This window comes from Nasonia vitripennis, chromosome 2 (genome assembly GCF_009193385.2).
Source record: "Nasonia vitripennis strain AsymCx chromosome 2, Nvit_psr_1.1, whole genome shotgun sequence".
In the NCBI taxonomy this organism is placed as follows: domain Eukaryota; kingdom Metazoa; phylum Arthropoda; class Insecta; order Hymenoptera; family Pteromalidae; genus Nasonia; species Nasonia vitripennis.
The window spans coordinates 4,125,784-4,139,034 of record NC_045758.1 but is presented as its reverse complement, the minus strand read 5'-3'; the positions used below and the strand labels follow the sequence as shown (position 1 = coordinate 4,139,034).

Below are 13,251 nucleotides of genomic sequence, written 5' to 3'. Positions count from 1 at the left end.
GAAATAAAAAACATGGACAGTATGAAGTCATCAGAGTGCTTCGAGATAGAGAAGGGCTATATAATATAGTACCTGCGTGACTGTATTCTTAACGACAATCGCATACAAGGTTTGTATATACTATATATTTTGTCTGTAGATTCCGAGGGCAATGATTGAAAATTAAAGTGACAGTAAAAAAAAAATACAAGCTCATGTGCAGTTTACGATTGTTCTCTTCTGTGTACCTTTTATGGTCTTCCTTGCCTTGTGAATTTCCCATGACTTGAAACATTTATTCCCGCCGTAAAACGTTTGCGCGGAAATTTGTAAACCCGTACTTGAACTCTCCTTGCAAAATTGAGTGAAAAAAGCAACTGCCGCAGTGAGGAAGACCATCAAAGGATTCAGAGAAACTCAATAACGTTTGCAATTGCAAGTGAATGATCATAACGTTATGAATTTTGATTTTGTACACAAAAGAGGGACAAAAATTGCATTGCGAATTAGATACACATGGAACAAAAAGTGCGATAAAATCTTTGATCGGGGTCAAATAATCATAATAATGATAATAATAATCGACGTAATCGTTATCAGTGTGATAAGACACTCTTACTTTGTAACGGCAACGGCGATGTCGTAAACCGGAAGTCTTCTTTCTCGAAATAGATATTTGCCCATGTCAGTCAGCGCAGCTGCCGAGTCGATTGCATCTCGTCCCACGCGGTTCCTCTCTAAGTATGGCGTGGCGTCTCTTCCCTGAAATGAGCGATTTTTCGAATCAACGCGGTTCAATCAACTCGATGAACCCCGGAGAGAAAAAATCACGTCGTTTTTCACGAAAGTCGTAAAGATCGTCGCGAGAAAAGCATCGGGCAAGATCATAAAGCTCGGATCGAATTCTCCGTATCCATATTAATACACATGAAAAGTTCTAATGAAATCAGTCGCATTGTTTACTCACGCGAGAGATGATGATACCCGCGATACTGATGCGTATCTTCGGGCCTTTTAGCAGCTTGTACCTAAGATCCACTCCGTTCCAGAATGACACGAAGTATCGTTTGATCTGTACATTATCGCCGCCGTGCAATCTGTGAAAGATAAAAGACGTCAACGTCCGCTTCCTTCCTCCCTCCCTCTCTCTCTCTCTCTCTCTCTCTCTCTCTCTCTCTCTCTCTCTCTCTCTCCCTCTCTCTCTCTTTCTTTCGTTATACGAGTATATAGCAGTATCGCGAAACCAGTCTCATTAGGGCATCCTCGACGATTCCTTGGAAATCTAGCATTGTCATTCGCAGCTCCTCCGGCCCGCATAATGCATTATTCCGCGAAGCGCGATCGTTGCTATTGTATATGAACGATCGTCGAGGGACAAAGAGTGACGCGCCGAGACGCTCCCGAATGCGTGAGATGTAATCAGTTGCATTTTGATAGAGAGTTAACGACCAGTTTATTTGTTTATTACTAGTATACGTCATTGTAATCGATGATTTAATTCGCGTATTTGCAAAGCGAAGTAAAATTGCGTTTGCAGTGACCGCGAACACCTATGAATTACGAAGAAATCAAGGCTGCGACCGTAGGAATTACAAAGAAGGACTTTTATGAACACACACATCAGACAGCCATCAGATCGGATTCGCAGGAGTGGCATTGTTGTCCCGGCGCGAATAATCAATGAGGCTCTAATGCGCTTACTCTGCGTATTATCGTGAAAGCGATCTCGAAGCCGGAGTAGATCGACATCGCGAGTTTCGAATCTACTAATTCGCGAGCGCTAAAAAGTCGCTAACAACAGACGGTATATAATACGCTTTGAATAATGAAACGTATATGGATGTAAACCGGTTGTCGATAGACATCAACGTTTATCTCTTTCTTCTTTCGTTCTCACCTGTATCCGTCGTAGTCGACGATGCAGAGGATTTCGGGGTAAATTACGTATGGCGCTTCTCGCTTCGACCTAATGCTACTAACTGATCTCTTCGATCTGAACCTCTTGGATAGGTGATCCGGCTCCATGAACGCTGAAAATGTTATAAATTTTATAAAAAGTAATATAATATAATTTATAATTTATAATTTTATAAAGTTCCATTTCCTATCTAGAATCAAACAGCATTAAACAGTGATTGCTTTTCGAAATGACACGGATATGAACATTGTTAAAACAGGAAAATTCAGTTTCCGGAAAAAACTCGAGCACACAGATATTGCTCAATGAGACATTCTTAGAATACCGCGCGTTGCAAAAGTACAGGCGAGAGTATATTTCCGCCAAAGCGAGTGAAAAAGACATGAATAATTAAAATTGTAATCGCTTCGGCGCCTCCACTTCTCGTCCGGCTATATGACTCGGGTGAATTGAATTCAAAGCGCTTTCGGCCAAGTGAAAGTATTTTAATAATCCCGACTTTTTGCGATTCTTCTCCTAATGCATATATTTGTCGCATCAGCGAACCGTAAAATAGCTCACACGTCCGAGATTCGATTAGGGCTCGACCTCGTTTTTTGGAAGTTGACTGTACACCTCTTGTCGGAAAGTGAAACTTTGGGTATTGCAAAATGAGTGGGTGTGTTCGAGAAATTTCGGAAGTTTACTCGTCGATTGTCTATTATCTCTCGGAATCGCGAGCGAAGCCTCATATCATTGCCTCACTATAATAACAGGGCAGAAGTTTCGAAACAGCGGATAGACTATGCGGAAAGCTTTCAACAATATTGTCAATACACTACTTCCTCCTCCGCCGTCAAAGGACGACAGCGAGGAACGACTTCTGGTTTTAAATTTGCAAACGGAACGCTCGATTCCACTTTAAAATTCCAAAGTGGCGCTTAAAATTTACAGCGCACTTTGAAAAGGTTGCATTGAAAGGCGCAATTAAAAGAGAAGAAGCTGCAGTTACTCACCGAAATCGCTGAATTCGTCGTCCATCGGCCGCATCGGCTTTTTGTACACGACGTGGTGGCTAGTGTGCTCGAGGCTCCGCTTTGTCCTCGTTACGTTTGGCAGTAAATGCGGTTCGTGCAGCTCGTCCACCTTACTTACGACTTCCTTGACCACTCGCTCGGGAAGCGGACGGATCACCAAGTCCGAGCCGATGTTTCCGTCCTGCGCATTCGAATGATTATTAAACTTTGGTCGGTCGTCTCGTGCGGAGGAAATGGTGATAGTGGTTTTCGCAATTAGAGAATGCGGTGCTTGATTTCACTTTGAAAATGCAGACGTTGTATAACGCTATCCCCGCAGGATGATAATAAATAAACTCATTAGAATTTTTAGCGAATCTGGACTCTAAACACTGCGACTTTTGCCTACGGTCATATCGCGTCATAATTGAAAGATAAAACGAATAAATCAAACAATTAAAAGCGTATTACAACACAATCCTCGCTATCAAAGCACTCCGCCTTGAGGCACATTTCACGTCTACCTCATAATTACACCTAAAGTTACGCGACGCATAACTCCATCAGCTTACACACGCGCTCATCCAGCTGAGCTTTTCGTTTGTCCAAGACCGCTGAATTATTAGAAAGACTCGCGAAACGCGCGCGGCAGATGCATCGGCCAGATTGGCTCTTTCTCGAGTGAAAGCAAAAGGTCAGGTCGCCACGCTTGTATATACTTACGTAAGTCGCGACCCAAATAGCTGCGTTTTCTTTGGGCTACGCGCGCTCGTCTTTCTTCGCCTTGGCGGAAAATTAGTCTGTTCGTAAACGCGTCACGTAACTATCGAATTATATGCGCGAATAGCTCCAAAACGATTCGCTTCCGCGTACGCATGTGAGGTAAATGATCGGCGGTCGGCAAAATCAGACGCGCGCGAGTTTTTTCTCTCTCGTTGCGATGAACTTTGGAGATAAGCGCGTCGAAATTTATATACATCGCCGAGGGAGGGACCACCGATCAAGCTAGTGACGCTGATTGCGCGGTAATTGATTCGAGTTTGCGTAATTCACAGCGTCGCGTGGTGCCTTATCGGAGTTATATCTCTTGGGATCGGTTTTATTTTTCCGAGAATTCCACACGTGGACTGTATATCACAGTATAGATCTACGCGGACTTCCGAAGATCAAAGACCTTCGAGCTGCTAATCTGCATCGATCCTCGAGACGTTGAGGCTATTTTTAACTTTCCTCTCACTTGTCGTCGCGAGCTTCTTCGCGTCAGTTTTCTCGCGTAAAAGTATAGCCTGCGCGGAACAGAGCTCTTTTTCCGGCCGACCTATCTCTGGTCTTGAGAAACGTTCCTGATTTTTATCGGGCTGACCCGCCGCCGGAGCGAAAACTACAAGAAAGAAGCAATAATGCTCTCCGCGGCTCATGTAAATATTACACGTGGGATTTCACAAAGTTCCATTGTCTCCTTATCAAGCTCTCGACAAAGGCATAAGGAATAAAGATCGGCGCGCGGTGGGGAATTGCGAAAATTGACGTCGGAGCAGCTCGTCGAACGTGCCTAGAAAAACGATATTTGCTCCATTTTTCCTATCTATAGATCTCCGTATACGAATGTTGTTGTATTCAAATCCGAAGTATAAATATACGTACATACCGCTCTTTTTATCGATAAATTTACGATATTGCCCCGCACAAAACATACACGTCTTATAAATTTCGTATTATTGTTCGCAGAGTCGAGAGAACACTGGGAAGAGCGCACCTTATCAGTCCGACTATTCCCACCTCTTTTCACTTGGAACAACAATCCGCATAAATGAATACGATTTTCCGCAATAGTTCCACGATCCGCAAATAGCTGCATCGAGAGAGTTTGCCCATTAAAGCTCTTACCTAAATCTGAAATCCCTGCATTACTCGCGCGCCGAGGGCTTGCGCAACGCGCGTCTCGAGACAAAAAGCCGCGCCTGTCAGTCGTCGTCGTGATTCAAAAGCCGACGAAAATTCGTTATCTCCTAATACACTATTTATAGTGTGGAAGACAGTAAAAAGCGAAGCTGAAAGGCGATATTATAAACTGACGTTTCCATGGCGTGGAAAATTGACAAATGTAAAAGCAGCCGCGGCGGAAACGTCTTGAGCAAGCGAGAAAGAAAGAGGGAGAGAGACTTCCTCGAATCGGGCACAAGGCGGCTCTGCAGCAGCAGACGCAATTATGCAACGCGTTAATCCAGCGAATTATGAGAACGGCGGCTTCCCCTTGGCTCGATATATCGCGCTCGATCTACGCTCCGCTTCTGAAGCGAGTTGTGCAGTGCATAGCGTCCAAAAACGGCGCCCGCGAGAGAACGATTGGCAATTAAGACTGTGACGCTGCCGCTCGCTCTCTGCGAGAGGTTTTCGCCCCCAATTGCGGCGAAAGTATGACAAAACGCCGTATCGCCACGGCGCGCTGTTTGCTCAGTTTTGCGTTCCGTTTGTTTTTTGTCGTTACTGCCGCCGCCACTCGGCTGATTATTCCGACGGGGAGGCGGGTTAATTATGACGCCCGAAAATAGCAGGTCTCGCTTCGTGGGGGATTGTCGAAAGAGTAAGAAGCGTCGTGGATATACACTTTGGTAATGACGGAGCTGCCGCGCTGTGTATACAGTATAGACCAGCTCTGCCGCTGACGAAACGAGAGACGAGCGGCGCTGCGGGGAATAGTGAAGAAAGAAGCTAGATGCAGGTTACTTACGACAAGCACTTTCCCACTGGCGTCCTGGTGCAGCAGAATGGACGCCATGTTACCCGTGTCCTGGTAGATATCGCCGATGTAGGTGTCCTCCTGTGGAGCAGAATAGTAGTAGGGAGTGAAAAATTGGTCTGCATATCGTGTGCGTTATAGAGCGTGTGGGACGGGATCGGATCTAGTTTTTGATTATTTCGAGCGTGGGTGTGTGTTGGAGAACCAATTCGCTTTGCTTTTTTGTCCTCTCGCGCTTTTGCACGGAATACGCGTGCGCGCAATGGATATGACGTTATCTTCGCCAGGGGCTTTTCTTGCCTATATGAAAGGTTCGCCCGTGGATTTCTGCCATAATTTTTCCGATGACTATACACGCGTTGAAAAACGTGCAAAGTTGGTCAAGGTTTTGGCGCGCGCGGGCATTGGCAACGAAATTATTTTACGCGTAGCTGTATACACATCACAAAGGTTCGCGCGAATCACGTTTTTTGTCGATTATTTTTATTATAAGTAAAAATTTGACGTAAAACTTAAAACGAATGCCTAAATGTTTAAACGAGGATTTTGAGGAATAATTACATGATTATCGCGATTTGCAATGAAAATGTATGGATCCACTCGGTGTTTACTTCAATAAATTAGGATCTTTATTGTCGGTTAGCAAAGCAATTAAAATTAATTTCCATATTTAAAATGATAGCCACACAGGATCGCTCGTTTCGAGTCGTAACCTTGGCATTCCATACCGCAGTTATCGCCACACTCTTTCTAATCGTTTTGCATTCATGCGATTGACCCAAACCTAGCGTACAATATACGTTATAAAAGTGAGAGAGAGCAAAAAATCATTTTTCATCGTTTGTATAATAAGAGATGAAAAAAAAAAACAATAAACATCGGTTTAAATACTCCGAGCTATTGTTGATTTCCATAAGCGACGTTTGAAACAAATGTAATTTTAAGACCGACATAAATTCAAAACAATAGCACCGCTAACGAAGCCAAAGAGCAATTACTGTCAATTATTCTATTTTTTTCACTGTACGTATATGGTGATTGCTCAGTGAAAGCGTTAGTATGCCGTGCAGATCGCCGGCCACGTTTAGCAAAAAAAAAGGAATCGAAAAAACCATTAATTTCGAGTTAACGAAATCAACGGTCACCATTTTCCATTAGTTCCGCTGAGGGGCGTTTCTAATAACCCCGTCGCATTATGCGAGACATCTTCGGCTTACGCGCGGGGAATCCCTAATGGGGCGAATATTCCGCGCGACGAAGAAAAAAACCGCTGTCAATTCATTGGCACGTATCTTCCACCAACTAAATTTATAAGTCCAATAAGTAAAATATTGTTTTAATATATCTATATATCTGCTTGCTAATGTATGAGGCGATTTTTGATACACAATTTAATAAAAGTGTTGGATAGTTCATTGTCCAAAAGTTTGCAGACCCCTCTGTTTTCTTATTATAGAATACGAACACTGTCGTCAATTTTTTTCACAGAAATTTATGCATGTTTACGTGTGTTCGTAGCCAACCTAACCATCAAAACAGCAGGTTATTCATTAGATAGGTTGCTCGCACAATTTTCAAGAAAACGATTTTTACATTTTAGCTCTTTAGTTGAAAACCGCTTGATGGAATCGTTTAAAATTTTAACAGCAGATAGCTTTTTTTATTGTGAATCAACAAATAAAATTTTGAAGCATTTGACTACATTGTTTTAGAGATATAAGAAATCAAAAAATTTTCAAAAAGAAAATTGAAACCTTTATATCTTACGAACCATAGGGGTTTGAAAGATGTGCAATAAACTTAGCTAAAACACATAAAATATCTACTTTTTCCCGAAATCTCAAGTGCAATAAGGCCTTTTTGCGTCCGTAATCGAGGCACAAAAAAAACTCATTTTTTTCAGTTTTCGATTTATTACTGAAAATATAAGTAGTCAAATCACTTGAAATTTTAATGGGGTATAGTTTCACACATGACCCATTGACATAATAATTTTTCGCGAGGTTATGACGTTTAGTTTAAGCGATACGAATCTAAAAAAAATCGCATTTTTCATTTTATCTGCCGACCAATGCGCGGTTAATCCCGAGCACCAAACGAGGAATAGTAGGTAATTTTATTCTCTTTCAAATGCATTATAGCTGAATTGTTTGTAACAATGGGATGATTGAAAAAAACGCAACGTTTTTTAAACATCAAAAAATGGCCATAAAAAAATATAGTTAAGAAATTAAAAAATAACTGTTTTTCCCGAATTCAGAATCCAAAAATATATATGCATGTCAAATTTTATTGATATTGACAAAGTAGTTCCAGAAATATTACGGTATACATACACACACACATCCACACACGCACACACACGCATCCATACGGACATTTTCCAAAAACACTTGATTTCAACTTCTAACACACTAAAAAGTATTTTCTAGAAGTTTCGAAGAAACTCAAAATTTTACTATTACAAAGCTTCCTCTAGGAAGAAGCAAAAGGCAGAATAAAAGAGGCTGATTTTCAGCAAAACTTACTTCCGGAATCCTTTGGTAATGCAGACCATCGAGTTGCGAGTCGTTACGATCGACGGTCCACATGGCCAGCTGCTTCCCCGACCAGAGTCCATCGTTCGGCGTCAAGGCCAGATTGTAGTCCTTACCAAAGGCCTTCAGGTGCACCTCCTGCCTTGCTTCCGGACTCCGCCTGTGCACGGTGTGCAGAACCGGCACCACCTCGTACGCTGGAACTGTAAATAAAAGCCCAGTCGATCAGAGTCGTCGAGGATTTCTCGACTGCATGCTTGTTTTTGTTTTCGCCGGCTAAATTTAACTTTAACGAGGATAAATCGGCGCCCGTTGCTAGGCTATTAAAGACGCGACTGGACAGCTCTCGGTCCGTAACCACTTGGACTTCCGCGAACTCGTCTGCATAATATCGGTGATATTCTGCGACGCGTTGTGCAACGATTTTTCAGGATAGCGATAAAACGCTCTTGATTGGAGCTCGAATTTCATAACAATTGGGAAACGGCTGAGGTGATCTGGTTTTGAAAAGTGATTTGAAAGTATATCGATCGATTACAAAATTAATCACGTTGGCTCGCGCGCGTGTCGCAATGACTTATACATTGCAAAATTTTTCTCACAATTTTTCGGTGACAAATATGTAATACGTGAAAGTACACGTGACTTTTTTTGTGTTTTAAAGTTTTCAGCGCCGACAGGGAAACAAATCGACTTTCGATAATGTATTCGTCTTAGATCAAACCGGATCAGATTATAATTAATTCGCGTGAACCCTATGCAGAAAAACAAACAGTTGCGCGATGTACTAAAACTTTAACGACTGCGGATAAAAATCCGAATATAAAAAGCAATCGGTGGGCCGCTGCTTTTGAACCAGAATTGGCAATTAAGTTTTTAACGCGAGAAATCGAAAGTAGACGTATCTCGATCGTAAATTTCCTGTCACCGCAGTCATCCCCGCGGGCCTATTCGAGATAACGGTTCATCCATTATAATATGCGCAGCGAACAGGATCTCTTCGAAACTACAACTTTTTCCCGCGTTAGTCCTCTTAACCATATACTTTCCGGCAGCTTTATCAGGCTACACACGGCGTCTCGTAAGCCAGTCGAAAAAAATTACGAAAGCTACTTCGAAATTCTCTCGCGCGACTCGGCCATCACCATCAATCGACGTTTCGCGCTGAAAATTCGCGGCTGCGGCCGAGGATCGATACCCGCGACGCGGAGCTAGAAAAATCCTGCCTCTCGCGTGAAAGAGAGAGGTCAAGAGAAGAAGAAGAAGAAGCCCTGATCTTGTCGTGTCGCGCGCGTGACTTTTTTCGCTAAAATATTCATGCCGGTGATTCACGGCGATAAATAAGGATTTAACCGGTCGCGCTCGCGAACGTGAAAAATGTACGATCGTGAAACGCCACGCCGCAGAGGATCCCTTCGCGATCATATATTACGAGAGATGTCTGAGTCACGTAGTCGATGACCCTGCCGCCGCGGATCTCTCTCTTTCTCTCTTTCTCTTTCTCTCGCGGATGATGCGCGGATGCTGCGGTCCTTTGGACACTAGCCGCTGCAGTTTCTCCCTATCTCGAAGCTCGATGCAGTTTAGGCTCGATGATGAAACAGCTGGCGAGTAGAATGGATCCGCGGAGGCGGTGAGAAAGAGAGAGATAGGCGGAAAGGGTTAACGAAAGCAGATCGTGGGAGGGACGAGGAACGGAAATTGAATCGTGTCTTCGAGAGGCTGTGGGTGCATTTACACTGCAGCGTGTTTTTGTTTTCAACGCCGCGCATCTGCATTTTAAGCGAAAAGCTCGTCGAATCGAAGATTTCGATATCTTTTCTGGCTAGAATTTTCGCCGTTAACTCGAATGAATCGTAAAATTGACTGTCTTACGTAATGTCGGTCTAGATATCGCATCGCGACTGCATCTAAATAATCAGGAGCGAAATTTCACAGCGGCTAATTTTATGCGTGACGATAAACTCAATCGATTTCCAGAAATATAAATAATCGTCCGAAAAATTAAAAATAACTGTTTCAGCTCGAGCGAGGCCACCGATCGGCTAAGAGAGAAATAAAAGTCATCGATACCAGCGCCCGGTTGTCTGTCGCGATAAACAATTTTTTTTCTCTCGTCGTCGTGGTCTTACCGGATTCGTGGCCCGCCTGGAACACCGTCAGCATTTCCTCCCTGGTCATGTGTTCGTGGATCTGAAAGGAGAAAAAATCGATGATTAATTGCGACTTGGTTAGAATGTTGGTTATTCGCTATTTTTCTACTCTCATTGTATGCGGACACACCTGGCAATGATCTAGCGAATCAAGAACTTTGGACTTTCACGCGTAATCGCGGTAATATCATAATCATGGGTTTGTGATTTATGGGCAGAGAATCCGAGTAAGGTGTAAAAAAATGCAAGCGTCTGGCCAACTCGGAACTTTCTACTTGGCGCAGGGAGTTATTCGATTCGAATACGACGTGTTATTAGTAAACAGCGTGTTTTTCGAAGAAAGTTCGCCAATATGTCGCAATATCTTTGTATCTTTCATATGCTAATTAATTCGATGCGCAGCAGGTACGGAGAAAAAAAAGCTCATTCATCCTCGACGAAAACTGTAACACGTGTAAGTTTTTCTCCGAATCATTTGAATAGAATCGATGATATCAGTCGGACATTAATCGTCCGGCTCATTTTTTGTCATCTCTCTCGCTCTCAGCTGGACCGCAGAGACTTACCTCATCGTCTTGGAGACAAATTATTGATGGTCAATTAAACCTCACGGATGTCATTAATTATAAGAAGCTCTCGCTTTGTCTGCGGGACTATAGTCGAAACTATATATTTATATGCGATAAGCGGTTTGTTGCTCGAAACGGAAGAAGACAGGCCAATGCATCATTCCGATGGCTACAAAGCATTAGGAAGAAAGCGTTCCTAATGATCCGAATAAATCATTCCGGAAAAAAATGTCAAAGACGAAGATCCTACTGGCAGTTCCATAATTTTTATTAACCTTGCGTAATGCCGCACGGATTACACGAGTAAGCGCTGATTGATTTTTCCTTGTACCTACAGAGTAATGTGAGCAAATTGATTTATTCTTTTTAAACATCCTGTACTTTTAACTGCGCAATAAACCTCAACAATTTTTTTTCAAAATAGAAAAAAAGGCATTTTCGAAAATACCAAAGCTCGTAATTATACCACTTCGTAAACTAAAATCTCGGCAACCCATTTTCGAAATAACATAACGAACGCTAAACGACGCTAATGACTCTCAGCCGCCAGGATTTTCCCATTCACCTGTACACATGCCCAACGCACAGCCCGCCGAGAGAGAGAGAGAGAGAGAGAGAGAGAGAAAAAGAAAAAAAGAATCGCAACCGCAGAAAAGTCAGCTCACAGAGAGTTAAACCAGCTCTGGCGTCTATACGCAAGCGCGCCATTGACCCAAAAGACGGCATTGATCCTTTGTGACTGCAGCAGCGCATTTAGCGCGATTTCGATTTCGCACAATACGCCGACGTGTATACTCGGCTCTGCTGCTGCAACATTGCACGAGACTGGATTCGGCATTTAGTCTGCCTAACCAGCGGAATCTTATTACCGGAAATCGATAAACCGCCGCCGAATTCAAAGTCGTAAATAACACGACGCGGGGATGTGAGTTGATCTTTTTGGCTCTATTTGCGCGTGCGTATGTGCGCCTTTTGAGTGTAAACTTATAATTGAAATAGGTTGCTTATATACCGAGCTGGGGATGCTAATGAAGGCGATGGGAACTCTTTGAACTGGTATAGACACACGAGCGAGAAGATGAATCGGATTATTATCGGATCATCGGAATTATTGATTTGATCCTGGAGCGGTCAGGCTATATGATAGAAGGAGATTTATGGGTTTCGTGGAAAATCTTGGAATATGCAAATCGCCCAATCAAATTTCGAGATTCATTAGCGACGTAAGTGATTGGTTTGTCGACATGTGTGTTGTTGTTATGACGGGACGAGACGTCACGTGTTATGCCTATTACCTTTTAATTATTCATTCAATTAAGGGGGCTTCATAAATTCTCTAACGCCTAAGTAGTTACAACGGGCTATTTATATGGATAGGAGCGTTTGATGTCACCGAAATCACTTTAAAGTATCTTCTTTAATATACTAATTTTACTCGTAATATCTTGCAAAATATCGTGCCAATTAAAATTAATCCACATGAACGAACGAATGAAGTGGAAAATCCGCATATACGAATACGTTTTCCCTCTCAGCACAGAAGCTTGCACAGACGTAAACGGTTCTTAAACGAATTGCCCTTGGCTTTGAATCCAGCCCATTAGAGCAACTGAAATTCTTCTCTAATAATCCAGAATTTCAGCATACCTCTAACAGCGGCTTTTATTACCTATTCAGTCTATCCCATATACGAGCATTTCTCAAGCCACGACCAAGACCAGATCTCGTTAAAGCTTCTTTAAAAAAAAATCCTCTCTATACGCTCGCCGTATCGCTCTCATTTTCAAACAACCTCGGCTCCTTCTCTCGAACCTCCGTTTAGCAAATTTTTCACCTCTCCCACTGCACAATAATAACTCCCGTGTCTGCGGCGCGGAGCAAAGTTCCCATCAGCCTAAACGTCGCGACCGGGCATAGAGCCTCTGAAAAGCTCGCTCGGCCAAAGTACCCAATAACTCATTCGACGTAATATACTCTCTTCGATACGGCAGCAGCTCGCAAAAGTATCCGTACACGTACAACACCGCAGCGGCTTTTCCCTCTCGTTGCAGTGCAGGCGGTTCTCATCCGGGCGAGATCGCGGACAGCTCTAAGGTCGATCACTTTCACGCGCGAGAGTTACGTCGCTGCGCTGCAGCGCTGCCGCGGAACTCGATCACGGCTGCGCGATAAATAAAGCCGAGCGCGAGAAAGCGATCCCAAGCTCGAAAGAGAAGCCGAGTATGTGTGTGTGTGTATGCTTCAGGCCCATTGTTTCGCACCTGCGACGCGCGATTCGCCGTGTAACGGCTTCGCGTGGGCCTTTTTTCGGCTGTGTTCTCTTTCTCCTTATCACCGACTGTGTATCTCGTGGTGCCTCT

The 13,251-nt window shown here is 43.3% G+C and overlaps 1 protein-coding gene across 15 annotated transcripts in view; it reads right to left on the bottom strand.

The window, feature by feature from the left end:
* Window positions 1-13,251, bottom strand: part of LOC100120812 (venom metalloproteinase 3-like) — a 77,632-nt gene that overhangs the window by 8,431 nt on the left and 55,950 nt on the right. For all 15 annotated transcript variants that reach the window (XM_008211383.4, XM_032597141.1, XM_032597138.1 and 12 more), the window contains 7 exons: window positions 10,302-10,362; window positions 8,161-8,372; window positions 5,624-5,713; window positions 2,893-3,094; window positions 1,877-2,009; window positions 947-1,076; window positions 599-741 (listed from right to left, as the gene is read on the bottom strand). In XM_008211383.4, the coding sequence (XP_008209605.1) occupies window positions 599-741; window positions 947-1,076; window positions 1,877-2,009; window positions 2,893-3,094; window positions 5,624-5,713; window positions 8,161-8,372; window positions 10,302-10,362 (971 nt within the window). The remainder of the gene's footprint in view (window positions 1-598; window positions 742-946; window positions 1,077-1,876; window positions 2,010-2,892; window positions 3,095-5,623; window positions 5,714-8,160; window positions 8,373-10,301; window positions 10,363-13,251) is intronic.